This window comes from Pseudochaenichthys georgianus, chromosome 12 (assembly GCF_902827115.2).
Source record: "Pseudochaenichthys georgianus chromosome 12, fPseGeo1.2, whole genome shotgun sequence".
Taxonomy (NCBI): domain Eukaryota; kingdom Metazoa; phylum Chordata; class Actinopteri; order Perciformes; family Channichthyidae; genus Pseudochaenichthys; species Pseudochaenichthys georgianus.
The window spans coordinates 20,026,669-20,054,576 of NC_047514.1; the positions used below are offsets into that span (position 1 = coordinate 20,026,669).

Here is a 27,908-nt window from a genome sequence, read left to right on the forward strand (position 1 = left end):
CGCAAATAATAGGGGTGAAATAAAAGTAAAGAACAAGAACCTCACAGTTATATGAAGTAGCATTTTATGCAACAGTATTGGATATAAATACAAATGACAACCACTTCAAAGGCTACTATAAAAATAAGAAAGCCTCCAAAACAAACCATTTGTCAGATAGTGATTTTTAATTCTGATTCTGAGATTCAGGAAAGGGACAAGGTAACTGTAGGTACAATGACGATTATGATTAAAAAATAAATAGAAAATAATGGCAATTACAATGTGTTACAAAATATGTGGAATAGTTTACATATTAAAAAAACATTTTTTCTAGCAAATTTGCAGTTAAATAGTCCATAGTTTCCAAATATAACATTATTGGCTTTCTCAATTGGCAATGAACATTAGTTCTTGTTGCCTTGTTGGACCACAAAGGGTGAGATCATTCATAGAAAAAAACATCAGCTTTAAAAAGTGTTAATAAGAATAATTTCTTCCTCTGCATCTTTAACTGCATTACTCAATGTCAGCTGACTGTTTTCTGTCATACATGCATTAGTACGACCTTTTTACAATTGCTTTATAATCTTCTAACATACAGTATGTATACAGTGCCAACAATGATGCATTATCCAACTAAATAACATTACAATTACCATGATTAACAATTCATTTGATACACACACGTTCTCTAATGAAAACAGCTGATTATAGAGTACATAAACCCGTGTCATGATGGGTTATACATGTGAAACCATTTTAAAACATACTAGCTTTCAAATGGCAGAAAATGCCACGACACACAGCTGTACTCATTTACAGATGCTTGAAAAACCCTTCATCGGAAGGTGAAAACAAACCGAGGTAAAGATGGGAGCTTTAATATATTTCACAGTGCTGAAGGATGTCAGAGATACAATGAACCTCAGCCTGCTCCCAAACTTCATGAATTAAAAAAAATTCTATTTTACATCTGGGCCCCGCCTTCATAGGCTGGGCTTAGTTTGTCCTTAGGTGAGGAGGCCCCTCGGATCTTTTCTTTTACTCTGCCATCGGACTGCACACAAAGAAACAAAAAAAGTGACCACTGCCCTTATCTTACATCATTGTGAATAAAGTCTGGTGATGCTCTGTATTTCCTTATTGTCAATAAAGCCCAAATCAACAGAAATGGTATCTACTAACAAGTATTGTGTGTGTATTAAAGCTCGATACACCTTGGTATGTGCCATAGAGCTCGATTGTTGTCCAAAAACACCCGAATACTCAGAGACCCAAATGTGGATACATGTGCCGCTGAAAATAGTCCCTCACAAATGCCTTACTTCCTGCATTGTATTTGATTACCAGCTGTTTGAAGAAATAACTTAGCTTTTTTAAAACATAAAAATATAGATGTTTTTGTGTTTTACTGATTTTTGCTGTCCTTGAATTGCATTGACAATTAAGGCTCCGTTTCTCAAGATCTGCACCACAGACAGGAAGTCATTTAGTATTGAAAGATGGATTAATATAATGTTGGTTCTTTTCATGGGAGTCGTTGACAATACGAAAAGTAAAGAATATCCTTTAATGCAGTGGTCCCCAACGCGGTAGAGGGTTGGAGGGGTTTACTGCTGTTCAATATATATTGAGGAAGGATTTTACAACTCTGGAAACTGTCATCTCAAAGAAAACAGTTGAAATCCGGTTGTTGGCTGCAAAGTAATTGACCAGGAATGTGCGTGTGTGCAAAATAGCGACAGAAACATTTGGGAACCACTGTATTAATGCGTCCTATAACTCCTTATAAACACACCCTATCTTCCATTATCCTCCACTTCTAACTATTACAATATATGAATTAAATACTGTATATTTAAATCCTTCACCCTGTGGTTTGTGCTATAGTTTAAAATGCTGGTCTGCAGAGTCAGTGCCTACAGTTTGTACTGTTATATTCTTCATGAAAGACAGTGATCACATGTGAAGCATGTTCCCTCCGGTTCCTGTATACTGCAATGAATGAATTTACAGCAGGACACTTAAAAAAAAAAAAGATACACAAAAACGCAATCATGTACACACTCGCACACACTCACACATTTATGCACTCACACACACCCACACACAGAAGAGGGCGCCCATAGAGACAGTGCTGGCTTTAGCCAATGAGGGCCGGGCTACAGCACCGTGGGAAGCAGAGGCTGGAAGATGACTGGAGGGGGTCAGTTGTTCTCAAAGAGAGATAGCAGGTCATCACTGCTGTTGTTGGGAAGGTCGGGGGGGCCCAGGTAGGACAGCAGCTCGTCCGGGTTGGTCAGCTCAGGAAGAAGCTAAGGACAAATGAAAGTTTTCCCTTAAGTCAGAAATTAGGTTTTCTTAAAATATACCTGTTGCATAAAATATAAAAAGGTCACATTTTCTATTTAAGGTTTCCTTCAAATGTTCACATAATTACTCAAGGTTTCCTCCCTTGTGCTCTCTACTTAAGGAATTAATATCTCATTATTATTTAAAATGTTAGCAAAAAGAATTAGCAACCAAAGTAAGGAAACAAACTTTCTTTAGGGTGCTTGAAATGCTTTAAAGAGACAACTTGGGAGTAAAAAAGATATTTTTATATGGAAGTCGAAGGGTGAATTGCAACTCTTAAGTTTTCTCATGTTTAATTACATGTATGTTCCGTGCAGTATACAAGCTGATCAATATTGGCCCTGAACCTACAGAAGAATAAAGCTACATTTAAGGGTGCATTCACACCCAATAGTCCGCTCTCTGGTGCGCACCAGACGACAGTTTGTTACATTGTTTCATTTTTCAGAAGGTTCGGTTTGCGTTCACACGGGCAAAACTCAAACGGACTATAAACTTTAAACACAAGTCATGTGCACGGAAATGCTGTTCAACCATTGGTCAGACATTAAGGGGGTACAAACGCAAATCCTGGCAATTTCTAGCGGAGCCTCCGCCATGGAGCATTGGCACTTTCGGCAGGTTATTCTCATGCTGCTGTTAGTCTGGAGATCAACAGACACTAGCGGCCCGCGCATATGATTATATAATCAGACGACGTCCGTTAAAAAACATTATAACACATATAATGAGACGTTCTGCAGAGGAGGGGCGTTTCACCGACGACAGGTGTTCTTACTTGTATGTAGCTGACAGAGAATTTTTACTTTACACGACACTGTTCAACACTTCATTCTGTTTCGCTCTTTAACTAAACAACCGCGGATGTTTTGAAAGACTCTTTCGCTGAAGATTTTGAAGACATCCGCGTTCTAGTGACACGTAAATACTACGCTTCCTATGTTTTGGTGCGGACTGCGTTCACACCAGCGATGAACCGCTCCAGAGTTCGCAAGAAAGAGCTCCGAGACCACCTATTTTAGCGGACCATGAGTCCGGTTGTTTAGTTCACTTCAGAGGTCTCGGACTGCGTTCACACCGACCCAAATGAACCGCACCAAGCGGCTAAACGCACCAGGGTTCGATTCAACCGGACTATACAAGGCAGGTGTGAACGCACCCTTAGCCCTGTGAAAGGGCCAGTTTGTGCTCTTAAACAACTGAACAGGTTGGTCGACTCACGTCTAGTGCGTGGTCGGACGCGTCCCCCCCGGGGGCTCCAGGGCTTCCCAGAACGAAGGGGCCTTCGTTCTGCAGCCGGGAATTCTGGGTGTTGATGTTTCGCTGTGACAGTGGACTGCCGACGTCTCCGAGACTCTGGTTTCCATGGACACCTGAGCTATGCTGCTGCAGGAGGTTATGGCCGTGTTCCATTCGTCCAGGATGAGACGTCTGAGAGAGAAAGAAGGAAGAGACGAAAAGACTATCTTTAATTTATGGAAATAAAAACAACAAGATGATGCTATTAGGCACATTAAATTCAAACACTATGCTTTTGATAGATTGAAACCTTTCGCTTCTTTCTTTAGAACAACAGAAGTGTGTGACAGTAAAGGAGGATGTCTTCATTGTTCTCTCTCTGAAAACCTTCAGCAGACAGCTGAACAGCTGACAGCGACAGGTGGTGTAGATGCTCGCTATGTAATCAAATATATTCTCAGTCTATGCCGTCTACTTCAGGTTTAGATAAAGGCTCTTAACTAAACTCACAAGCCAGAAGGACGAGACAGTGCGTGTTGGTGACGGCAGCACAATATCAGCCCCTTTCAACTGAACAGCTCCAGGCACTGAAGGACTGAAAGTCCCTGACTCTGGTGTATTCTGTGTTTCTGCAACATCTCAACGGGTTTGGAAATAATTAAGTAGTAATACTGTTGTTCTGTGATGCTTAAATGGATGTGATGAATGACATGTAGAGGGTCCCTTCCCAAGGTAGACCATCTGCCGATTGTTTTTAACTTTATAATTCAGTTTTGCAAATGAAGTTTGAATATCTTGGCATCCTCTCGTTGCTCTAGATCACACAGTCTTTCTGTGAAAGTGTTAAGGCAGCAGTGTCCTGTTGTCATACCTTTCCAGCCTTTTCCGATGATTCATATTTAGTGTGATGAAAGACACACACACACACACACACACACACACACACACACACACACACACACACACACACACACACACACACACACACACACACACACACACACACACACACACACACACACACACACACACACACACACACACACACACACACACACACACACACACACACACACACACACACACACACACACACACACACACACACACACACACACACACACACACACACACACACACACCTTGTTGGAAGCTACATTAACTATTGGTTATGGGATTTATTGAGAATAAGACAAAAATAGAATCACCTGATTTGCTCTTCTACCTCTACCGGTTGAAAAACCCCATTTGAACTGTGACATGATTTCAGTTACATAACAGATACCTCCTACAGTGGGTCTGTATGTGAGGGGAGCTCAGTGCCTTCAGGCTGGGGTCTATTCATACTATGTTTGTCATTGTTGCCTACTCGACCATTAAGGAAAAGGCAGCGAGTGAACTGAACAGAAAAAAGACAGTGATCCTCGTAGCAGTGGCCAAAGGCTATGTCGAGGAGAAGGGACAGGAACATGCAGCATGTGTGGGGGTGTTGAAGTAGAAGGAGTCTGACCTGCTCCGACTGATAGGGGAGGGGAGGTCCGGAGGAGGAGTACTCTCCCAGTGTCGGGGTGCCGGGAGTGTTGGGGAAGTCTGAGAAGCCTCCTTGGCCGGAGAATCCCTGGCTCCCTACCAAAACAAAACTATTATTTACAAACAGAGAAGCATTGGACTCCTCGTCGGTCATTTTGATGGACATAGCGGTAAATATTCACAATCGATTACAACCTGTAACTTTAATCTTTTAATGATGAATAGACTGACTCAATAGTATTTAATTTTTGTTCATTTTTGAATAATTTATAAACAGAACAAGCTTATGGATTATGCTAAGGCCATGGATGGACACAACATGGAGCAGATGAAGGATCTGCGATACTCTTTGCTCTGCTGCTTGAAATATTCTTCTGGGTCACCTCCCATCTGAGGGCAGATGATCTGAGCTGTGAAGCATGATTTGGTTCAGTATGTGTAGAGAAAACAGAGATTGCATACGGTACCAGTCAAAAGTAAACATTTACTAGGTTTAAAAAAGATATCTACAACTTAAAACTAGGTTAATAAGTTATTATTGTTTAGAGGTTTTGTTTTTCACGGTTGACTCTTAAGATTGAATTGACATGATAACTTATAAGAGACAGAGTGAGTTGTTTAACAGCTGACAGAGTGACAGGAACAGCTGCAGCCTCAAACATTGTCTCATAATTATCTCCATGATATTGAATGCCTGTCATTTAAATCCTGGACCAGTTTCAATCAGACAGATCTCTTTTTAGAATCCAACGTCATATCAATGTTCCCCTCTTTACTTCTGTCACAGAGAACAGCTCTACAGTCATTTTCAGCGTATTAAAATGTTCTAATTTTGGGTTCACTAACACAATAACTGTCTCCGCTGCATTCCATCGTCTGATGATAACCAACAGCAGGAGTTGAAGCTCCACAAACAGGAACAGGTTGCTTTGTGTAGTATTTTTGGAGGCGTTGATGATGCTGATGATTAAATGTCCAAAACGTTCAGCTCCTTTTCAACAGTTTTCTTTCATCTTGTTGAAATAAGTAATATAAGCCACACCTGTTTGTGCAGTAAATACAGTTTGATTATTTAGAAACAAATCAAAGAATAAACTACATTTTATTTACATACACATGGGATATATTTCTAAATTAAGTACATTTTCGCCTAGTGTTCTTCTAACTTTTACTAAGTAACATTTTCAATGCTTGACATTTACTTGTTACATTGTGTTTACAGTGTGGTATTAATATTTCCCTCCATCTGTTTCACTCCTCTCTGCTGACCCTACCTGGCCGGTTGTAGTCGGGGGTGTTCCTGCCCCCTGCAGACAGACTGTGGTAGGGGGACGACGCGGGGCCCAGAGCCGCGATCATCTCCATCACGTTAGGCAGCACCATGTGACTCGGGCTGACGGTCCGGCAGCGCTTCAGCACCGGGCCGTCCGGCTCCTCCTTTATGTGCAGGTCTGGTTTTACAGGCACCGGCCTCCAGCCACACACCGGGTCTATGGTGATCTCCTCATACTCTGAGCTGAGGGAGTAGGGTATGGAGGTTTATCAAGATACTTGATAAACATACAAATAATTCAAGGAGATGCACTAGTTACAATTATGTTTTTAAAGTCTGAGCTGCTGATTCCAATTTGTCTTTCTTTCCAAGGAACTATAAACGACTTAATACACAAACATTTTCTAACCATTTTCTCTTCCATTAGCAGCCTTCTATCATAGCATCTCTCGTTGTTCACATAACAAACACAAATAAGCACTCACTTCTGGATGTAGACGAGAATCCCGAGCATGTACTGGTCCACCTCCAGTCCTTCTAGCAAAGCTGATTTACTGTTAGACCAAAGGAAAAAGTGTTGGTTATATTTAATTGTGAGAAGATTCCAAAAAGGTGCAATGGGTGCTTCTTTACGTACTTGCACACAGGACATCTCCAGGTCCCTCTTTCACAATTAAGCTGCAAATAGGACTCCAGGTCGAAACACTGACAAATAAAGGAAATCACATATTAGCAAGCCATTATAATTTTGTGTGTGTGTGTGTGTGTGTGTGTGTGTGTGTGTGTGTGAGACCCCCACCTGTATGTGTCTGCAGTCGTGCCCCCTGGCTGGCAGCTGGATTCGTCTGAACGTGATCGGACATTTGAGGGAAACTTTGATTGCCGTCTGCTCTACGCCGTCCTCTCCGTTCAAACCAGGGGTCCCGGGGATCGTACCGCTACTGAAATTTCTCTTTACTGAAACAAGAAGACAATTAAGAAAAGCAAAATGACTTTCTAGATCGATGAATAACTTGTATCAGTCTGTTTATTTGCAATCAACGAATACAAATAAGTTTACTTTTCAGTATTGACTTTCTTTGTAAGCAAAAGTGTTACAATTTAGGTTTACAGGGAGACCGAACAACCCCCAAACAAACCAAAGAGGTTGCAGGACATGTGAGCCTGCTGGTGTACACACTCTCTAGATTTGTAGGGTGGTTGAAGAACTAGGAAGGCGTTTTACTCAAAACTCCAAAAATATCCTGCATTCAAAATCTTGTAGTAAAAGTTTCAAGGTAATGAACTTAGTTACTTTCCAACACCAGACACAGAACCACTAGGTTAAGCTAAACAAACATAATCAGCCGCTGTTGTGCACCATAATGCTTGAAATCTAAAGCGAGCTGGATCTGAACTCACTCTTGGTGATGCAGTGCTCGGCAGGCAGGAGTCTCTTCTTCATCAAACCCTGCAGGACAGACCTGACGGACGGCCGGTGGACCAACTGTAACACAAACAGGTGCGACTGGAAAGAGAAAAGGGTGGGTTCAAAATGGGATTAGATGTTTAATGTAAGAAATATGAACATGGGAACCAAACGCTGGGACAGGAAGTTGTCATTTTCAGGGTACTTACACAGCAGCAGGCGGTGACTGTGATCTGCACTGTGTTACGTCCCGGTTGACACACTGTCTTCAGGTACAAGGGCTTGTGGGAGGTTTTGTTGTCCCCTCTTTCAATGCACAGAGGAGTTGCATTGACACTGACCTAATACAGATGAAAAAAGTACATTATTATATTTATTTAATGATGTTTAGCCTTGTTTGAAAGCAGAATCCAACAATAATACAAGTAGCTTGGTATTGAAGTTCAACAATCAAAAATAGCATCCTGGTGGTATGAAATCTCTACAATGAATACAAGTGGTACTTTATTTGAGTAATGTCGATAAAAACAAGGGAAATAAAGCCAAAGCTCTAAAATAGCCATAGTTACCCTTTAAGAAATAGTGCCGTATCATGACTTAACTAATAAAGAAAGGCTGATGATGCTCACTTGAACGGATGCAGGCCAGTTTGTGTTCATCTGTCGGTCCTCGTGGTGGTAGCATTTAAACTGCAACTCCAGGTCCGGCCTGCAGGGGGCAACACAACACTTCCATCAGGGGAGACTGGGTGGGGTTATCAAACATTCCTCATTAGTTTTTTCTTCATGTCTCTTAGAAATCCTTCAGTTAGAAAAACGGAGAGCTCTGAATTCACACTGAAGCCACTTATCACGTCACAAATAGAGTCGTATTTATTTTTTACGGTTAACACCACAAATGTATCTTGTATTCGCAGTAACTTCGGCTCCGCAGAGAGTAGAAGACTTTGAAGATATTATTTCAATATTGTTATGATATACTATTTTATTTGAATATAAAACCCATGAGATGTTTCTTTAAAAAGGGAGTAGTGCTGCACACAGACTGGACATTCATAGATGTTTCAATATAAAAATAAAACTATAAATAATAGTACCTCAACATAAGTGTTTTGTACACAGAGTCTCTCAGCTGGAAGGCGTGGTTACTGACGGCCAGGTTGTGCTCCAGTCTGAACGGCTCCAACACGACGCCGTCTCGTACCGGGAACGTCAGACGCAGGTCGTCACTCGGGTTACCTGGAATGAAAAAGCCAATGTGGTTTTTGATTAACTTGCATACATTTCAACAAAAAGCTGCAGACGGTGAGGGGTGGAAATGCAGATTTTAATGTGTAAAGGCCCTTTTAGTTAAGTCATTATGCTTCTCAAAACAATTTGGTCAAAATAGTTATATTAAAAGTATCTTTTACTGTAACACTGATTACGTGTATGCACTGTAACAACAGGTTAGTCATAGAAACAAGATAATGCTTTGTGTTGCAAGGACTGCTCAATAATGATTGAGCAACACATTCACATGCACTACATTAACCTGGTAAATCTGTATTCATCTCAGGTCAATGACAAGTATTTTCCTCTACCCTGAACATAATGTTATTTTATTAACAATCTGTTCATAGCCAGACCTCGGAAAAAAGTTTGGACTTTCCGATTTAATTCATTTTAAATACAAAGATACATATATTTGTGACATTTCTTTTTTCAGCTCTATAGGTCATTTCCCTGCCTGCAGTGTTTGTCATGCTCTAACGTGCATCTAATAAGCTTACAAGCTGGATGTGGGGTCTCACCTGTAGAGATCTGCTGGGCGTTTATGTTGGGTTTGATGTCCGGTGGGAGGTAGGGGGGTTTTGTGTCCTGGCCCGGGGACAGGTATGGGGGTATTGACGTCCCGGGTGTCATGGGGGGCGTGGGATTCCCTCCCATGGGAGAGCTGGGATATCCGGGCATCACTCCACCCCGACCTGGCTGAGGGACGAGGATGAAAACGAGTGCTTAGAACTTCAGTGTTTCTCATTAAAAGCCATCGTCAAACTGTTAGAACTCAGTCCTATAATGGGATTAAGAAGAGTGCATTTATGGCTTACCCCGTTGACTGCAGCCTGTGTGAAGGCATTGTATCCTCCTGCTCCTCCAGATGGCAGGCTGCCCTGACCATTGAATGGCTCCGACTGGAGAACAGACATGAAACATGAAACTCAGCTGATGATCGCTCTCTCTGGACCCTAAAGAGTCCAACAGTGCTGACAAAATTAGATCTGTGTGCTGGAAGCTTTCAACAACTTGCTTTTAATAATGTGATCAAACATCACCAGGTCAGGTGGAAATAGGACTATTCTGTTCTCGATGAAAAATGTATTTACATTATTTTTTGCTGTTTTACTGTCCTGCCTGTCAAAATCTTTATCATTAGCAAACTGTGAACTATTTAGAAAAATATGTTTTATAAACAAATCTTAAATAACTTGCAAATAGCTTAATAATAGATTTTAGTGAATTATTGCAATTTTTCTTTGCACATTTTTCAATTATTTTGGACAAAATTACTTTTTAACATTGGTGATATCAATGTTAGCATGAGCCTCAAACATCCAGAATCTTTCGGCTGTGATTTGTACAGGAAGTGGTTTACCTTATAATACTGTGGAGGGTTGGGCTGGCCGGCTCCTGGGGGGAACTGTCCCAGGTTGTGTGATCCAGAAGAGTACTGCCCCATGAGAGGCATCCGACTGGAGGGGTAGGAGGGTGAGGGCGCACATCGCTGCTGTGGACCAGGGGGGTACTGCAGAGGCTGGTTAGGGTACCCCGACATCCCACCAGAGCCGTACTGCTGCACTGGGAAACCCTGGGGAAAACACAGAGTACATTGTAAGAATGTATTGCTGAAGGAGCAGGTAAATATTCAATGCATATATTATATTTATATTATACATCATATATAAAACGTTTTATTTTGTCCACCGCTTCAAACCATGTCATCATATTTAACACGGTGAAGATGTGCATTTAAAAATACAAATAGCAGTGAAAGACTGGGATTATTAATCCCAAATACAGTTTCTTTCATGTTTACATTTTTGTTTTAAAAAAGAGCCTGTGCACTTTGTCTGGTCAGAAAATTCTATTTATTTTGGGCATGAAGTTAAAGAATCTACAGTCTAATACTCAAACATATTCAATTTGTAGTTTAATAAAAACAGTCCTCACATTGAAACTAATGAAGATTCAGCTTTTCCCCCCAAATAAATTGGTTAATTAATTATTTAACAGATGTTAAATAAAGATTGCTGTTGATGAATCGACTAATTGTTCAAGCTCTCATCTTATCAACTACTTCTGACATATTCAATGAAACTACTATAAATTGTAGAGTAAACTTGTAGAGCTAAGAAAACTGTAAACAACTTATGAGCAGTGCGTTAGTGTTGGCTTGAAGAATCCACACCAGGGCCTGGCAAAAATCAAAAAGTGTGTATGCCCCTTCTGCCCCCTCACTGACCTCTGAGTGATACGGCCGTTTGAGCCCCTGCTGGGGCCCGGGATAGCCTCCGTGCTGGGGCATCTTCTGAGCCTGGTGGGGGTGGGTGGGATACAGGCCTGCGGTGGAAGGTGGAGGTCCAGGCCTGGAAGAGACCATCCCTGGAGGACCGCGGGGGCCCGCATGAGACAGGAACTGGGTGCTGTAAGAGGATGCTCCACCCATCTGGGAGGGAAGAGGAAGAACAACAGCAGGGGGTGAAAACAAAGCTTACCGGGTGTTTGACACAGAGCAGAGGGGGTGAGTGTGAACAGAGTGACAGGAGGGGAGAAGTCATTAAAACGCTGTTAGTGTGACTGTAGGAAAAAACAGACCAAAGTCTGGATTTATTAATTATCAGAGTCTCTCCAAAATATCTCACTGAAACTACATCTAGGATGAAAAACAAGCAAAACACTAGCCACATATTGTATTTCTCCGATAGTTCTGGTTTGAATAATTTCAATACAGAAAGTATGGCAACTTTTAAAACTAAGTCTAGACACTTAGGATCAGCTATGCATCACACTGTGGCTGCCTCCTATTAGCTGGTTAAGTTGTTTTGGTCTTTCTTCATTCAGTTATACATTTTTTCATGAGGAATAACTTTTTTTCAAGAATCTCATGAGCACATCTTTGCTTTTAGAGTGGAAAGTTTACTGGAGACATCCTGTGCAGGAAAGCTGGTCTCATGATGTTAACAAAATAATAAAAAAGTAACATGACCTGCTAGAAGACTGACATGGACAGGCTGCATCAGAAGGGGATAGTTGTTTAGCTAAAAGAGATGAAATGATTCTGGGCTGGGTTAAAAGCTCCCCGGCTCCTATACATTCACACATGTACCTGGCCATAGCTCATCTCGTGGTGCTGTTTCTCCTGTATTGCCGAAACAGTTGCCGTAGCAGTGGCAGTTGCTGTGGCAGCGGCGGCGGCAACAGCAGCGGCAGCAGCCTGAGTGAAGTCTGAGGGAGGACGGATGCCCATGCCGACACCTCCACCGTTACCAGAGTAACTGCAGAGAGAGGGGAAGACGGGGAGAGGAGTGGGCGATGAACTAAGTGAACTGAGCGTGTGAGTGTGTGGTTTCGTCATGAGCATGAGTCAGAGCAGTGGGAGAGAGCAGCCACGCTGACATATTTTGATGCAAAATCACGTAAATGTAGCTCAAAGCGTAGTGCCACATAACACTGAACATTCATCAAACTAATTTAGTTTTTATAGTTTCATTTCTTGCTGATCACAGCCAGGCATGATAAATAATGTTCCCTTCCCAAACTGCTCAATGTAAAAGGACAGTTAACCAGTTAGTAATCAGCTGGTGCACTCCACTCCTAGCAGCGAATATTCGGCGCGCGCTTCAACACATGTATTTCGGTTTATTCCAGGCATTAATTTTGTTATTCTACAGTATTGTTGTTTTATAGTTATTTGTTAATGTTTGTTAATGTAACCCAATTAGTTTTCTTTGAAATTGAAAAGGATATTGCATTGTGTTTGTTACTTTCATTGCAGAGTAATTTGGCTTGGCTTCCTATTTTGTATGGACATGTTTTTATTTTTGAAGGAGTTAGCGCTGTTGACAGGAAGTTGTTGTTGCTATGGAAACAACGTGACGGAGAAAAGGAGCGGAGATTAACGGAGAAAAGTAACATCTACATATAAAGACAGATAAAGTAAACGATAAAGTTTATGGTTACGTGTTAGCACCCCCCGAAGAGACACAAGCTCTTACGTTGATATTGGAGATTTCAATAAATTCAATTTGGCAGCAAATAATAATAATAATAATAATAATAATAATAATAACAATAATGAACGAATAACGAAATTGAAAACCGAATAGTACTCCAACGACCGAATATTCGGGTACAGCCCTAGATAATTGAAAATGTGATATTGTGACAGCCCTTGTTGCAACACAGCCCATGCCACATGGCTATACTATTTTCTTGATTTCATTAACATATAATTATAAACACAAACATCCATAATCCGGTGAAAGTTCAAATAATAATTTAGCCATTAATCAACTTGTTTCTGCCTTTTCAAATGCTTTGCACAACACAAATGGACATGGAGCATTAAATGAACTGCAGCTGATATGTGGTGAGCAGAAACGCAGCGTACCTTCCCCCGTAGCCCGAGGCTGGGTTGTAAGCCGGGTTGGGACGTCCGTACATGATTGGCTGGCCGTATCCTTTGGAGATAGCGTCTCCGTACGAGTGCTGGCCCATGAACTGGGATCCCATGCCAGGACCCATACCAGGACCACCACCAGGCATCATGTGACCGCCAGAGCTCTCACCCGGACCCATGGGTGAACAGAACACCTACATGAGAAAAAAGAGAGAAGTGTTATCAGAGTAAACAATCATAAGAACCATAATCAAGTCAATCAGAGAGAGAGGAAGGAACACAAAGGCCACAGTGTACAGTCATATTCACTTCTAAGTATCACAATGATAGTCCCTCTGATATGAGATATGATATCCCTATTTTATGAAGTCATAAAATTGAATAATGAAAGTCTTTTAGTTTTTCTCAGCAGTTATGGCGTTTAAAATAAACCCATTCAAAAGACTGACTGATATAGTTCAATCCACCTAAATGATTGACATTTCAAGTGCATTTCAATCTTGCAAAGCTTCATTCAAAGCTGAAAATAATTGTTATATGGTACATTGAAAAAGTCCTTGAAAGGAAATCTCAATTAAACTCAAATATAGACTTATTTAGGGATGATAGGTCTTGATTGTAACCTGACATGGTTTCTATTTAGTTTTATTTGTATGAATTCTAAAAAGAAATCCAGTTGCAGAAACATATAACACAAAACAACTGAACAAGTAGCTTAAAAAAACAAAACATGGCATAGATAATATTAACAATTTACCGTTACTGTAAAAGTCTTATACTATATGGGACTTGGATTAAAATTAAATGTATAAAACAATAGAATTTGGGATGGAAAATATTAAATAAAAATGACCTAGGCAATGTCATCCTTGTGATAGGTAGAGAAAATGTTTTTTAAAAAAATGTGCCTTCACTGTAGCAGTCTAGTAAATATGGTTCTATTTTTTTATACATAAATAATACATGTATTTATTGTATCTTTACAGCACATAAAACAGGAGGAGAAGGGAATAATAAAAGATGTCCCCGGGTGCTGAGACATGTGCTACCTGGCTGTGTGTGGGATTGGTCACGCCCCACACTGTGGTTACTACAGAGAGAGATCCTGGGTGCTGATTGGTTCCTGGTTGCCAGGAGACTGGGTCATTCAGGAAGGGGCCGTCACTGCTGCAGGAGGACATGAAGCCGAGTTACAGGGATGTTGAGGAAGGTTCAGGAGAGAGATTCATCCATTTACCAATGACTGTACCACAGACTTTCATAATGTCCTCAATACATCTAAAAAGAGGGTGTACCACCTTATTAGGGTCTTTTTTGGAGCAGACATACAGTATTGAGTAAGAGGTCATCAATACATCATTTACACCCCGTGAGCTAACGATGAACCTGAGCATGGTTTATTCATCTGACGGTTGAGGTTACCCTGTGCTTCCTCCTTTAAAACCGTTTCCTCAACAGGAAACTACCACAACAGCATTGATGTCATACCACATGTTATGGGTTAATACAATTTAGATCTTTACCCCAATAAAAAGTATTTTTACAAGTTCATTTACTATCTATTTTCCATAGTTCTTGGGGCAAAGAATCATAAGGTCACAAGATTGAAATTAACTACTTTGCTCTTTCCCTTTTCTTTTATCACCAGGCCCATTTCTGAGGCTGTTAGTCGTGTCCATGAGCTGGCAACACATTTGAGCTTTCACGGCTTTCTAGTGGGGGAATAGAGCCTTCAACAGGCTTTGTGGCCGCACTCAATTAAAAGGAGCGTTTTGGCTCGAGACCACTTGATCAAGACACTTCCAAAAAGGAAGAACAGAGGACACTCAGCAGCCGGTGTCCTTAACAGTTCTTAATTAAAGATTTGAAGCAGTTTGGTGTCCATTTATCTAGTCTTTTGTGCCTCTACAACAACAGGTTTGGCAGTAGCTCCTCCCATGGCTGCACTCTTGAATTAACACTATTTTCTGATTTAAAGATGATTTTTTTCTGTACAGACTATTAATGTGTTTGTCTGTATGGCAGGAGATACAACCTGACCTACATTCTAGTTGTGTGATAATATTGTGTTTATTTCACCACACAGAATATCACTTTTTCACTGGAGTAAACTGCATCAGCAGGCAACTAGCTTTATGACACCAGCTATCCAGGATCACAAATAAGTGTTTCTGTCCAGCTGTTTATTTGCATTTCACATTATTGCGTTAAAAAACCTGACACGAAACACCAGATTTGAAGATGACGTAGAGTGAACGTCAGTGAAGTGCTGAAAACATCAGACGTGTGTCGAGAGGTGACTTCCTCACCACAGAAACGTCATATTGACATCTTGTTTTCGCACGGTTTCCATGGTTTGATCTAAACCTGGGCAGATGTTGTACACAATCAGCTCAAATGTCTGCCTGATCAGTTGTTGTTTGATGTGCAGCATGATGGAGGGGGGGGGGGGCAATCAATGATCTGGCTTATGCAGTCAGATAAAGGTCAGAATTTTGGGTCTGCAGATTTACAGCCTGATTTCCCTCACGGTTGCTGTCAAAACATCCCTAATACACCGTCTGAGCTTATTTGAATATTTCTGATGTAGTATTTTACATGTTGTGGATACATTTATTCTTCGATGCGACTAAGCTGTGATTTTAAACTGAACCATGTCTTTCAGACAACTTCCATGCCGTATTTCTCTTCTTATTTCTAAGTACTGATGCCTTTTTTTTGCTACATTTCTGAGGTCGTTTTACTGGACAAAATCGACCAGGTGTTCTTTGCTAATGTTCAGAGAGAGCTCCACATCATGGTTGGTCAATTGATCGGTAAAAAGGCCAATTAAAACGTGCAGCGAGTTAACCCAGATACCAGATCAATGAAAAAAGCACATTCATATTTGTAGAGGATGGAAATGCACTTTTAACTGCGTTTCCTTTTATAATTGATCTGACAAATCTAACCAGGTGACCAATACAGGGTGTCACATGGTTCACCTGAGGACACTGAACTTGATGTCACAACAGTGTGTGTGTGTGTGTGTGTGTGTGTGTGTGTGTGTGTGTGTGTGTGTGTGTGTGTGTGTGTGTGTGTGTGTGTGTGTGTGTGTGTGTGTGTGTGTGTGTGTGTGTGTGTGTGTGTGTGTGTGTGTGTACCTTTGTGGATTGAGAGGCAGGGAGGGTTTCATGGAGTTGAGGGGGTTCATCGGATGAACGGGGGGATCATTACAGAGCCCCCACAGTCCTCAAGAGGCAGCCCTGGGAGGGAGAGAGACGCACACATAAAAAGACGGTTACTCAGAGCTCATTTGCTGCACAGCAACAATTCATCATCACTATAGCCCACACTGTGCGCACAAAGACACAGCGCCCTCCCACTCACTTTAATCTGTATGTGTGTGGACTGTGCACATTAAAACGTTAGCCTATCACTGGCTGCTGTAGCTCTGATACCTCTCTGAGGAGGGGGAGGGGTGCTGGAAGCTAAATTTAGCTTGCTGATTTCAAAAGGAATTTAAGAGAACAGAGATGTGAAGAGGCAGACTCTTCTCTCAGCAGCTCACCGACGTACAAAGCAGTCGCTAACACACACTTCTGTTGTGTCGCTGTGAGGAATCATCTTGTTCTGCGATTTGCTTCATTTAGAAACATGTTGATCTGCCACTTTCCCTCCTTCAATACCAGATGTTTTCTCTTTGTTTCTACACTCCATCTCTGCTCCCGCTAATGATTTTCTTTATCTGACAGTTAACAACGGATATGCAAATGGTATTTATTTGTAATTGTTTCTTTGGTAGGGACATTGCACATTAATGAACACTTCCAGCAATAAATGTGCCAAGCGTAAATATGCCGGATTTAGCTTTGAGCTGCTTTCCATCCCTCACGTAAAACATTTCATTTCTGCCATTTGGTTTCCTTTTTGCACTTTTGCCGATTTGGGTCAGACACCCACCCCGCGTCTTGCGTAGAAGGAGGGGAGGTGGGTGCTTGAATCACATGACCGTTATACCTGAATTCCCTCCTATCAAAAGGCATCTTCAGCCGCCAGACAGCACCTTGTAACTTCCATCACAGCTGAGCGTTAACCACACAAAGAGCTTGTAAGATGTCTGTCTCCATCACAGGCAGCACAGGCTGTACCTGCAGTGCAACGACTGAGACACGCTGTTCTCTCACAATCTCTTTGCCTCTTTTGATCTCAACTTCCTGACCTTTCCTAAACCCGCAGCTCTTCCTCTTCATCCAACTGCTTTCTTTTCTTGTCCTTCCGCTCTTATGTCGTGTCAGCTACTGCCATCAGACTGACAGCCAGAAACACTGGAGGCGCTCAATCAACCCTCAGCTGACCCTCGGATTTCAGCCACTTCAAACGCTGTTTAGCTTGGACTGATTCCAGCCATTTGTGCAGAAGCAGATGGAATGGATAACAGAGAAAGGGTGGTTCAAGTTTAATAACCCACATTTATTTCTAATGTTCCTTTTCAATTAATACTACAATAAAAGCCACAATGAAACAATTGTCTGCAGACTGTGTACCACATGTTCAGAGGATGCAGTCAAAACACTGATTTATGCAGTTTGAATGCGTTTTTCGAAAATGTCAATTATTCTGACAATTATTATTATTGGTTCAATGAATTGTGAAGGCATACAATGCTCCTTTTGCTTTTTTAGAGTCTAAAGTAAGGTCTAAATGTTGGCTTCTTTTGTTTAATGAAAATGTTTTTAGTATCTGTACTTCAAAGTTCAAACAATATCATGCAGTTCTAATAATCGTCATTAACAAACATTTGCAAGTTGAAACTGTAAAACGGTAATAAAGCATTCTTTACAGCTTAATATTTGTTACATTATCACGTGACACTTAAGTGTAACATTTAGAACAAAGTTATTAACACTAATTAAAACATACTGGAGTCTATGCATTTGTTAAAAGCTACTGATTACATCTGGAGCCAAAAATATATAATCAAATTCAATTAAACCTAATAATCAATTCACGTCTGGAGAAAACTGCTATTAATGTTCAAGTTGCTGCTCGAGGGTAAGACAGGTTGGCAGCCATTCAGGAGAGATGATTAAACACTCCCTCTGCTACTTAATCAAATCAAAAACACAAATACACTTTACATAATTAATGAGTTGACAGTCAGACCACCATGTAAATTAAATCAAGGCTCTTCAGTGGCTCTTCTGTTACGACACCCACTGTGTGCAGTGATGGAATGGAACTCGGTACACTTACTCAAGTACAAGTTGCAGGTAGTTGGAGATAACTTATTTCATGCAACTCTATACTTCGTTACCACTCTATTTCAAAATAAACATTTTACTCCACTACATTTTTTTGGATGACATAAAGAATCACAACACTGAAGAACAAGTTCACATTTAAACTTGATGAAAAAACGATGCGATTACCTCAAATGTTGTGTATTGTTCGACAAACAGTCCAAAACACAAATTTGTTTCCACACATTATGATATGAAACATACAAAATAAGAAAACCCTTGGAATAAAGATGCTGGGACGGTATAATATTAGACTTCTGTATTCATTGCATTACAAAGACAAGTGTTAGATTGTTTCATCCTACCCTCAGTAATATAAAGGGGGTGGACAACATTATAGTGACACCTTTCAATATAAAACAACCACAGACTACATGTCCAAACTGAACATCATGACCTTTATGAAGGGATGAGTTTTTCAGGACTGCTTGACTAGACTGCATTAACATTCGCCAGCTGTATCTGATAAACCGAAAAAACAACTGTTTTTATTACCAAAACATCTACGAGTTGCCCATCAAACATTCCTGAAGCGCAAAGTGATATCTGTCCAACAGTAAAAAACCTAAATATTTAAATATCACATGACAACTGAGATACTTAAACTATGAAAGAAAGACTCAGAGAATGAAAATATTTCCTGATCACTTTTTCTTTGATCAACCAATTCACTAAATGATGAATTGGCTTATCCTTTTCGTTTTATTTGCCACTGAATTTCATGGCATACATATCAATGAAAATAGCTGAGCAGGCACATTGGATTGACTTGGAACGGAAAACATTTGTTTTCTTGATAATAAAATATATCACCTTTTGACAACAAGGTACATTCTAACACCTGCTCACAATATTGTCGGGAAATTCAAAGTACTTTTCTGAATAACCAAAGCAACGTAGGAGGCCACTGCTGCCTGATAACTGGGCTGCCGGCTGAAAACATGCTCAAAAAATACACAAGCTTAACCTGGTTGATCCTGAGCAGCACCTGCCTTTAATAAAGCTTAATTAAGAGTCTCATTGGGATATGAGAGATTATCAGTTATAGTCTTATAAACACAGAGGAGCAGGAAGCACCGTGGGAGGAAAATGTCAGCTTGCAACCATCAAAAGATACAAATATTACTCCAAGGAATGAAACACTGTCTCAAGCTAACAAATGGCATATACAAATTGTGAAGAAAGGATGTAATAAAGGTATCCAGCACATTTCATATGTTGTTTTTGCTGTTGTTTATGTTTAGTGGTGGAAAGTATCTAATTACATTTATTCAAGTACAGTACTACCAATGGAAATAATGTAGCCTACTCCTTACAGCTTTATTTACTTTGCAGGTGCAGATTACTAATGGTAAATATATTGCTAAATTATGTAATGCATGATAATGTAAAATTACAGATTAAGATACAACTTTCTTGATTCTGGGGTAAATTGATAAGCTTCACAGTAACATATAAAATAATACAAATGATTCCCAGCTTTACCAGGTTCACAATTAAAGTGATATACATGCACGAATAAAAACGCAAATGATATATGGTTCCGAAATTGATCATTCTGCATTTTAAAGAAATGTTTTAGATTAGATGCTTACAGTATTGTACTTTTAGTTACAGAGTAAGATAACATTGCGGTGTTTGGTACTTTTTACCCTAGTAAACGATTGGGGTACTTACATCACACAATGTGGTGGCATTATACGAAAACCAATGCTACAGGTGCCTGATTCGAGCTAAAATGATTCCGATATAGGCTTAAAATTTACCGAAAAATATAAAATATACAGTGCAAGAAAATTAATCGGAAATAGTTAACAGTACAATTAAAGCCCTCACACTTTACTGTGTATCTGTAGAGTTATGTCCTAAAGCAAATCAAAAATCATCAAACCTAAAACATCTGGATGCTCCAAAAAACAACAGCATCGATCTGCTTTGAGTCTTAAACCACCTTCTTCACCCAAGACTGCTTTTTCACAGAAACAGTGAAGCCAACTAACTCAGCCTGGCTTCCAGCCAACACAACATGTTATTGTACCCATGCTACATTCAGGAAGTCATGTCAAACAGGGGAAAAAAACAGGCACTGGCTACCTAATAAAAACACATTGCAATTCAACAACAACCCATGCATATTAAAACAACTGTTGTGTAAACCATTCAGGGTGCACAATCAGCTTGTGCAAAACGGACAGAATTTTATTTTACGATGTGCCAATTTGTATTTTGTTTTAAAAGCATTGTAAAATTATGCAAATTCTCTGTACCTGCAAAATATTATATAAAAACAAAACATGCTGCTTACATTTGCAGCAGTACAAAGCAGAACAAAGCATCTCAGCAGTGTGCATGCTATGGAGGAGTGCAGCCTCTCTCTGTCTCTTCATGTTATCCATCACTGAAAAATGAAAATAGCAGATGTTTCCTTTCACCTACCTGAGCTGATTTGCTTCATAAACGCAGATAATATGCAGCAAGTAAAGCTGGGAGTTAGTAATGATAAAAATGTAATATCTAGGTGATATTGCTGTGTTGTAGCCTCAAGTTTGAGTGATCTATCTTGTTAGTGGCAGTGAGTGAAACAGGAGCTGTGGATGGTCTTTAACACGTTGCTGCTGCGCCGCTGGCACCGTTAGCTCCTGGAGGCTACTTAGCTAAGTATGTGTAACGTTAGCTTGTTCTACGTTACACTGAGCCAGTATCTATCTACAGCGTGTTATAAGCAGTTAACTGAAGAGCAAACAAGGCTATATTGATCATTAGTAACTGTAAACAGAGCTTACCTTTAGCCTGCTCCAGCTGCCAGACGATGAAGTGCCGCTTGATTGTAGACGGTTAGCCACTCGGCTAGCTAGCTAGCTAGCTAGTGTCGCAGTCCCGGCTAACAAGACAAGGCTGCTTGATTACCGTGTGGTCGAACATTAATAATATATTTGTATTTTGTTATCACACACCAGCCTATTGAATAGTAAGTATACTATAAATAACCCTTCAAATGTTATTATGCTACTCTTATTTATTGCTAATTATAAATTATGAACAGTGACTAACTATGAGCTATCCGAGTCAATTAGAATAAGCGTGTTGCAGTCTGTGCTTGGGGCAAGCCATAATAACCTGGCAGCTCAGCAATACCTTCCTCATTGCACAATGACCCTCTATAATATATTCATGAGATCACAAGGGCTAATGTCTCCCACAGAGAAAGGCATTTTCCTGTCCCTCCTCCTACAAGTCAGGCGGCTGGCTGTCTGACTGACTGCAGACCAGAGCAGCAGATCATTTTAGAGAAGAGAGAGGAGGGTGGAGGTGGAGGAGGAGGAGGAGGAGGAGGAGGAGGAGGGGGGGGAGATAGCATGGGCAATGACGTCACCGGTGCATGATCACGTATGTATGATCCATGCATGCACCTGCATACATGTGTCACAATATTGTATCAACACACACACACACACACACACACACACACACACACACACACACACACACACACACACACACACACACACACACACACACACACACACACACACACACACACACACACACACACACACACACACACACACACACACACACACATACCATGTATACATCACTTCAGGGGACATTACATTGACTTACATGCATTTCCTGGAGACTTATCCTAACCTTAACCATAACCAACACATGCCTAACCCTAACCCTTACCCTTAACCTTACCCTTACCCTAACCCTAACCCTAATCCTAACCCTAACCAAGTCTTCACCCTAAAAGTAATGATTCCCCTCATGGGGACCTCCAATCTGTCCCCATAGGGGAAGCCAGTCCCCACATGTGACTATGTAAACAGATTTAGGTCTCCACAAGTATAGTAATGCTAGACCACACACACACACACACACACACACACACACACACACACACACACACACACACACACACACACACACACACACACACACACACACACACACACACACACACACACACACACACACACACACACACACACACACACACACACACACACACACACACACACACACACACAAACACACACAAACACAAACACACAGGTGGGTGGTGTCACTTGCTAACCAGGCGGTGTTTCTCCAGCAGCAGCAGCAGCATCAGGGCCAGCAGGCAGCGAGTGTTATTGGAGTCATTAAGAGGTGTCTGCAGTATCTTGCCAGAGGGCAGTGCAGCGTGGAGAATAAAAAAAGTCCAACCTGCCTGTGTTTTTCAGACCTCTGTTGCCCTGGAAACAGGTGCAGAGATTTCCCATTTCTTCATTTTTTTCCTCCACACTATCCATATCTATCCCCACCACCACCACCTCTACACATCCACACTGCTGCTGCTGCTTCCTCCCCCACGACCTGCCGCATAGTACAATCACACATACACACACACACATACACCCTTTGCTCACAATTTCCAATCTACGACTGCAGTCATTTCACAATGTCACAGTAGGATGGAGTGAATGACTCCTCAACAACATATCTGCACACAAAACCTGAGACATCAGTGAGGCGTTGAGCCTCCTTTGACTCTGAGGCAATGCTGCAACAACCTGACCTCCAGGAGGAAATAAAAGGGGGGGGGAGGGAAATGGGGAGGGTTGAGGAGACAAAGAGAGAGTAAAAAAACAAAGCTGCCTGCACTCACAGATTAAAGAATGTGGTTAATCTCGCTTTTTTCCCCCCGAGGCAAGCGAGGAGAAAAACGGGGACAGGAACAGTGCCATCTTTTCTAAAACTTGATTATTCTCATGGCAGTTCTATAGAGTTCAGGCAGATGGCTCACCATATTGCACACATAACTCTAGGTGTTATTTTTTAATATTCATGCATAAAAGTGGTTTAGACAGAAAAGGCATACAGCTGCCACCAGGGGAGACACATTTACTCTGGGCATGTCTCCTTACTTTCAGGCCTTTTTAAGTCATCCTTGTGTTTCTGAAGTGTTATGTGTGCATAGCATTGTAGTGACTTCTCTTTGGCATGAGGCAGAACATTCCAGGGAAATGGCTGACCCTGTGTAACACAGGGAGGAAGTGAGGTGCTCCACCCTTTTATTGCACAAGCTGCTGTTTCCTTACAGACACATGACATTGTGTGTGGGAAAACACAGCCACACATAATATAGGCAGCTAGAATAGCAGCATGACTATCATCACAAGAACACATGACAGTGTTTCCCCCTCAGCTATGTCTTAAAAAAACCATACAAAATCTTGATTTTCACCCTGCATTCATCAATGACCTCCCATTTACTCCAGTACAGTGCTGAAACAAGAGAGCATTGAGTATTGTTGTGTTGCTAATGACTGAAACAATTAATCTATCATTGAAAAAGTTGCCAATACATTTTCTGAATAAATCTCGGGCTCAACTCAATTACTGTACTTAAGTGCAATATGTGACACATTAAAGTGTTACTATTTAAACTTATTTTTCTACTTCCCTTGAGAAAAATATTGTATTTTTTACTGCACTACATGTATCTGTCAGCTATTGTGACTGTACAAATTATCATTTTAAAAACATAATTAATTTATAAATATAGTGCATTTTTAACTTAAAAAAAGAGTGTATAGAATAAAGTTAAATAAGCCATCAACCACAATTATTAATACATACCGATAAAAAGCAGGAGTAATTTTTTTTATTTCATATTTTAGGAACTAACATTACTCATGTACTTTTAGTTCATTCATATTCTAAAAATAAATGATTTAATGTGAAGTGGAGTACTTTCACAGTGTGGTATTGCTTTACTTTTTAAAAATTATATAAATACTTTCTCCACCACAGCCATAACAGATAACTCCTTTTCTCCTGATGTCTCTCTCTCTATATCCAGCTTGGCCATCTGTGTGACCCTCCATTTGTGCGATGTGATGATGCAGTAGTGTATGTTTTTATTGTTACTCCAGTCTCACTGGTTGAAAGCAGTTTGACGCAATTAGCATGAACTCCAAATCATCCTTCTGTCCTTAGACCCCTAATTTTCATCTTTTTACATGTTACTCCTACGACCATCTGGTGCTACAGAGACTCACTTTTCCTTTCTATTTTCATCTCCACAGAAATGATACAGCCCTGTGAATGAGTTGTTGGATTCTCCTCAGCAGAAACTTACTGCATTTTATCCAGAACATCAGGAGCAGCTTGACCAGAGCTGTGCCCCCCTGATGGTACTGTAAATCCCCGGGTATGCTTCAGCAAGCAATGGGGGGAATTATCTGAATACATTTTTTACAGCTATTTTAACTTTTCAGATTAGGTTTTACAGTTAAATATTATAACAATAACAGATTTTTAAACCTGTGTTTTTCCCTTTTTGGCTCATCTCAAAAACGCAATGTCTATCGGAGGCCTATTTTCATGGTCTGGACCCAAAAAGGGAAGAGAATCCAATATTTACCCAAAGTTAGAACTTAGTTTCTTTACTTTTTTTGTTTCCACTTATATACAACCCATCAGATGTATCTGGTGACCAATTGCAGGGGCCCATATTGGGGGGGCCAGCTGGTTTACATGGATGTAATGTGAACTATAATATACACCACTGAGTTGTTTGATCTGTAACATTATATTGCATTTGATAAGCTGAAGATATATTGTGTTTAAAAGATTAATTGGTTTTAAATAACCAGTAACCACCGTTGTTAAATAAATAAATGGGGTGGAGTAAAAAGCAGAGGTGGGAGAAGTATAGATCTTGTAGGTGGGGTAGGTAATTTTGGAGAAACCAGCGAGTGCGCTAGAATTTGAAAATACACAACCGGAAAAAATCTGCCACTTCCTTCAGACTTCCTTATAGAGCCCCTCCTCCAACACACACAAACGCGCACATGACCAATGAGGGCACGAGATAAGTTTGTGCACAGATGGAAGGCAGACAGGCAGGTAGGCCATCCAGTTATTTTAGCCGGGCCGGATCAGATGATTGGTCGTGCTTTTTACAGTACTACAGCTTCCACAGATGACTTTTTTTTATGGATTTTTTGTCAAAGCACTTAAAATATTCATTGCTATCGGGATGATAAGAGCATTCATTACATTACATTACATTGCATTTAGCTGACGCTTTTATCCAAAGCGACTTACAATAAGTACATTCGACCAGGAAGATACAACCTTGAAGAAAACAGAATCATATAAGTGCATCAGGTTTCATAGAGCCAAATATTTCAAGTGCTACTCAACTGGCTTTAGATGGGCCAGTCCTTTATTAGTATATAAGTACTCTGTTAGCAGTTCTTTGTTAGCAATTCTATCGCTCGAAGTGGAGTCGAAAGAGATGAGTTTTCAGTCTGCGCCGGAAGGTGTGTAAGCTATCTGCTGTCCTGATTTCAATGGGGAGCTCATTCCACCATTTTGGAGCCAGGATAACAAACCCACGTGTTTTTGCTGATGGGAACTTGGGTCCCCTTCGCAGCGAGGGTGCAGCGAGCCGTTTGGTTGATGCAGAGCGGAGTGCACGTGCTGGGGTGTACAGTTTAACCATGTCCTGGATGTAGGAAGGGCCAGATCCATTTGCAGCATGGTATGCAAGTACCATTGTTTTGAAGTGGATTCTAGTAGTTACCGGAAGCCAGTGAAGTGAGCGGAGGAGCGGTGTGGTGTGGGAAAATGTTGGAAGGTTGAAGACCAGACGAGCCGCTGCATTCTGGATGAGCTGCAGAGGTCGGATGGCACTTGCAGGTAGACCAGCCAGGAGGGAGTTGCAGTAGTCTAGGCGTGAGATGACGAGAGCCTGGACCAGAAGCTGCGTTGCTTTCTGGGTCAGCTGGGGACGCATCCTCCTGATGTTGTAAAGCGTGTATCTGCAGCAGCGGGTTGTAGCAGCGATGTTTGCCGTGAAGGACAGGTTGTTATCTAGGGTCACACCCAGATTCCTTGCAGTCTGAGTCGGGGAAACAACAGAGGTGCCGATGTTGATAGTCAGGTCAAGAGTGGGACAATCTTTTCCCGGAAGGAAAATCAGTTCAGTCTTGTCAAGGTTGAGCTTGAGGAGGTGAGCAGACATCCACTGAGAGATATCAGCTAGACAAGCAGAGATGCGTGCGACCACCTGGGTCTCTGAGCGGGGAAAGGACAGAATTAATTGGGTGTCGTCAGCGTAGCAGTGGTATGAAAAACCATGCGGGCTAATGTCAGATCCGAGCGAGTTTGTGTACAAGGAGAAGAGGAGGGGACCAAGAACAGAGCCCTGAGGGACCCCTGTAGTTAATTGACAAGGGTCGGACTCAGACCCTCTCCAAGTTACCCTGTAGGTGCGGTCTTTGAGGTATGAGGTGAGGAGGGAAAGTGCAGAGCCTGAAACTCCAAGTTTTTGGAGAGTGCGAAGGAGGATCTGATGGTTCACCATGTCGAATGCAGCAGACAGGTCCAGAAGGATGATAACAGAGGAGAGGGAGGCTGCTTTAGCAGTGTGCAGTTCCTCAGTGACAGCAAGGAGGGCAGTTTCTGTGGAGTGACCTGCCTTGAAACCAGACTGGTGCGGATCCAGAAGGTTGTTCTGATGGAGATAACAGGAGAGTTGTTTAAAGACAGCGCGTTCAAGTGTTTTAGACAGGAACGGGAGGAGAGAGACAGGCCTGTAGTTTATAACATCAGACGGGTTGAGAGTGGGTTTCTTTAGGAGAGGGTTTACTCTTGCCTCCTTGAGACTGTTTGGAAAGTGACCAGAAGTTAGAGAAGTGTTGATGAAATGGGTGAGAAACGGTAGAATATCAGGAGCGATAGTCTGAAGGAGGTATGAAGGGATAGGGTCCAGAGGACAGGTGGTAGGGCGGGCAGAGGTAATGAGGGTAAGAACCTCACTTGGCGAGAGAGGGGGAAAGGAGGTTAGTGTGTGGGTGGAAGGAGGGTCTGGTGAGCAAATATCATCAACCTTTTTTTCAAAGTGGTTAACAAAGTCGCTTGACAGAAGGGAGGAGGGGGAGGGGCTTTGGGAAGGTCCAAGAGGGTGGAGAAGATGGAAAATAGTTTTTTAGGATTGGAATAGAAAGATTGGATCTTATCTTGAAAGTGCTTTTTGCCTGAGAGATCGAAGCAGAGAAAGAGGAGAGGAGAGCCTGATAGGTTAGGAGGTCGTCATGGTGTTTGGATTTCCACCGTTTCCGCTCTGCTGCCCTAAGGACGGTTCTATTAGCACGCAGTGCGTCATTTAGCCAGGGAGCAG

General features: G+C 41.3%; 1 protein-coding gene across 3 annotated transcripts; it reads right to left on the reverse strand.

The window, feature by feature from the left end:
* Positions 1-41: 41 nt before the first annotated feature.
* zmiz2 (zinc finger, MIZ-type containing 2) lies at positions 42-21,936 on the reverse strand. Of its 3 annotated transcripts, none has more exons than XM_034095665.2 (21): positions 21,511-21,936; positions 21,033-21,125; positions 16,589-16,690; positions 14,495-14,612; positions 13,437-13,639; positions 12,153-12,321; positions 11,289-11,492; positions 10,422-10,634; positions 9,877-9,960; positions 9,580-9,757; positions 8,884-9,025; positions 8,417-8,495; positions 7,997-8,128; positions 7,781-7,886; positions 7,179-7,336; positions 7,017-7,084; positions 6,865-6,933; positions 6,381-6,622; positions 5,087-5,202; positions 3,559-3,768; positions 42-2,297 (listed from the first exon to the last, which is right to left on the reverse strand). In XM_034095665.2, the coding sequence occupies exons 3-21, from the start codon at positions 16,636-16,638 to the stop codon at positions 2,190-2,192; spliced, it is 2,649 nt and encodes an 882-aa protein (XP_033951556.1). In that variant the 5' UTR covers positions 16,639-16,690; positions 21,033-21,125; positions 21,511-21,936; the 3' UTR covers positions 42-2,189. The 3 variants fall into 3 exon arrangements, with proteins under 3 accessions (XP_033951556.1, XP_033951554.1, XP_033951555.1); XM_034095663.2 differs by having other exon boundaries at positions 8,390-8,495; XM_034095664.2 differs by lacking the exon at positions 21,033-21,125 and having other exon boundaries at positions 8,390-8,495.
* Positions 21,937-27,908: the final 5,972 nt, after the last annotated feature.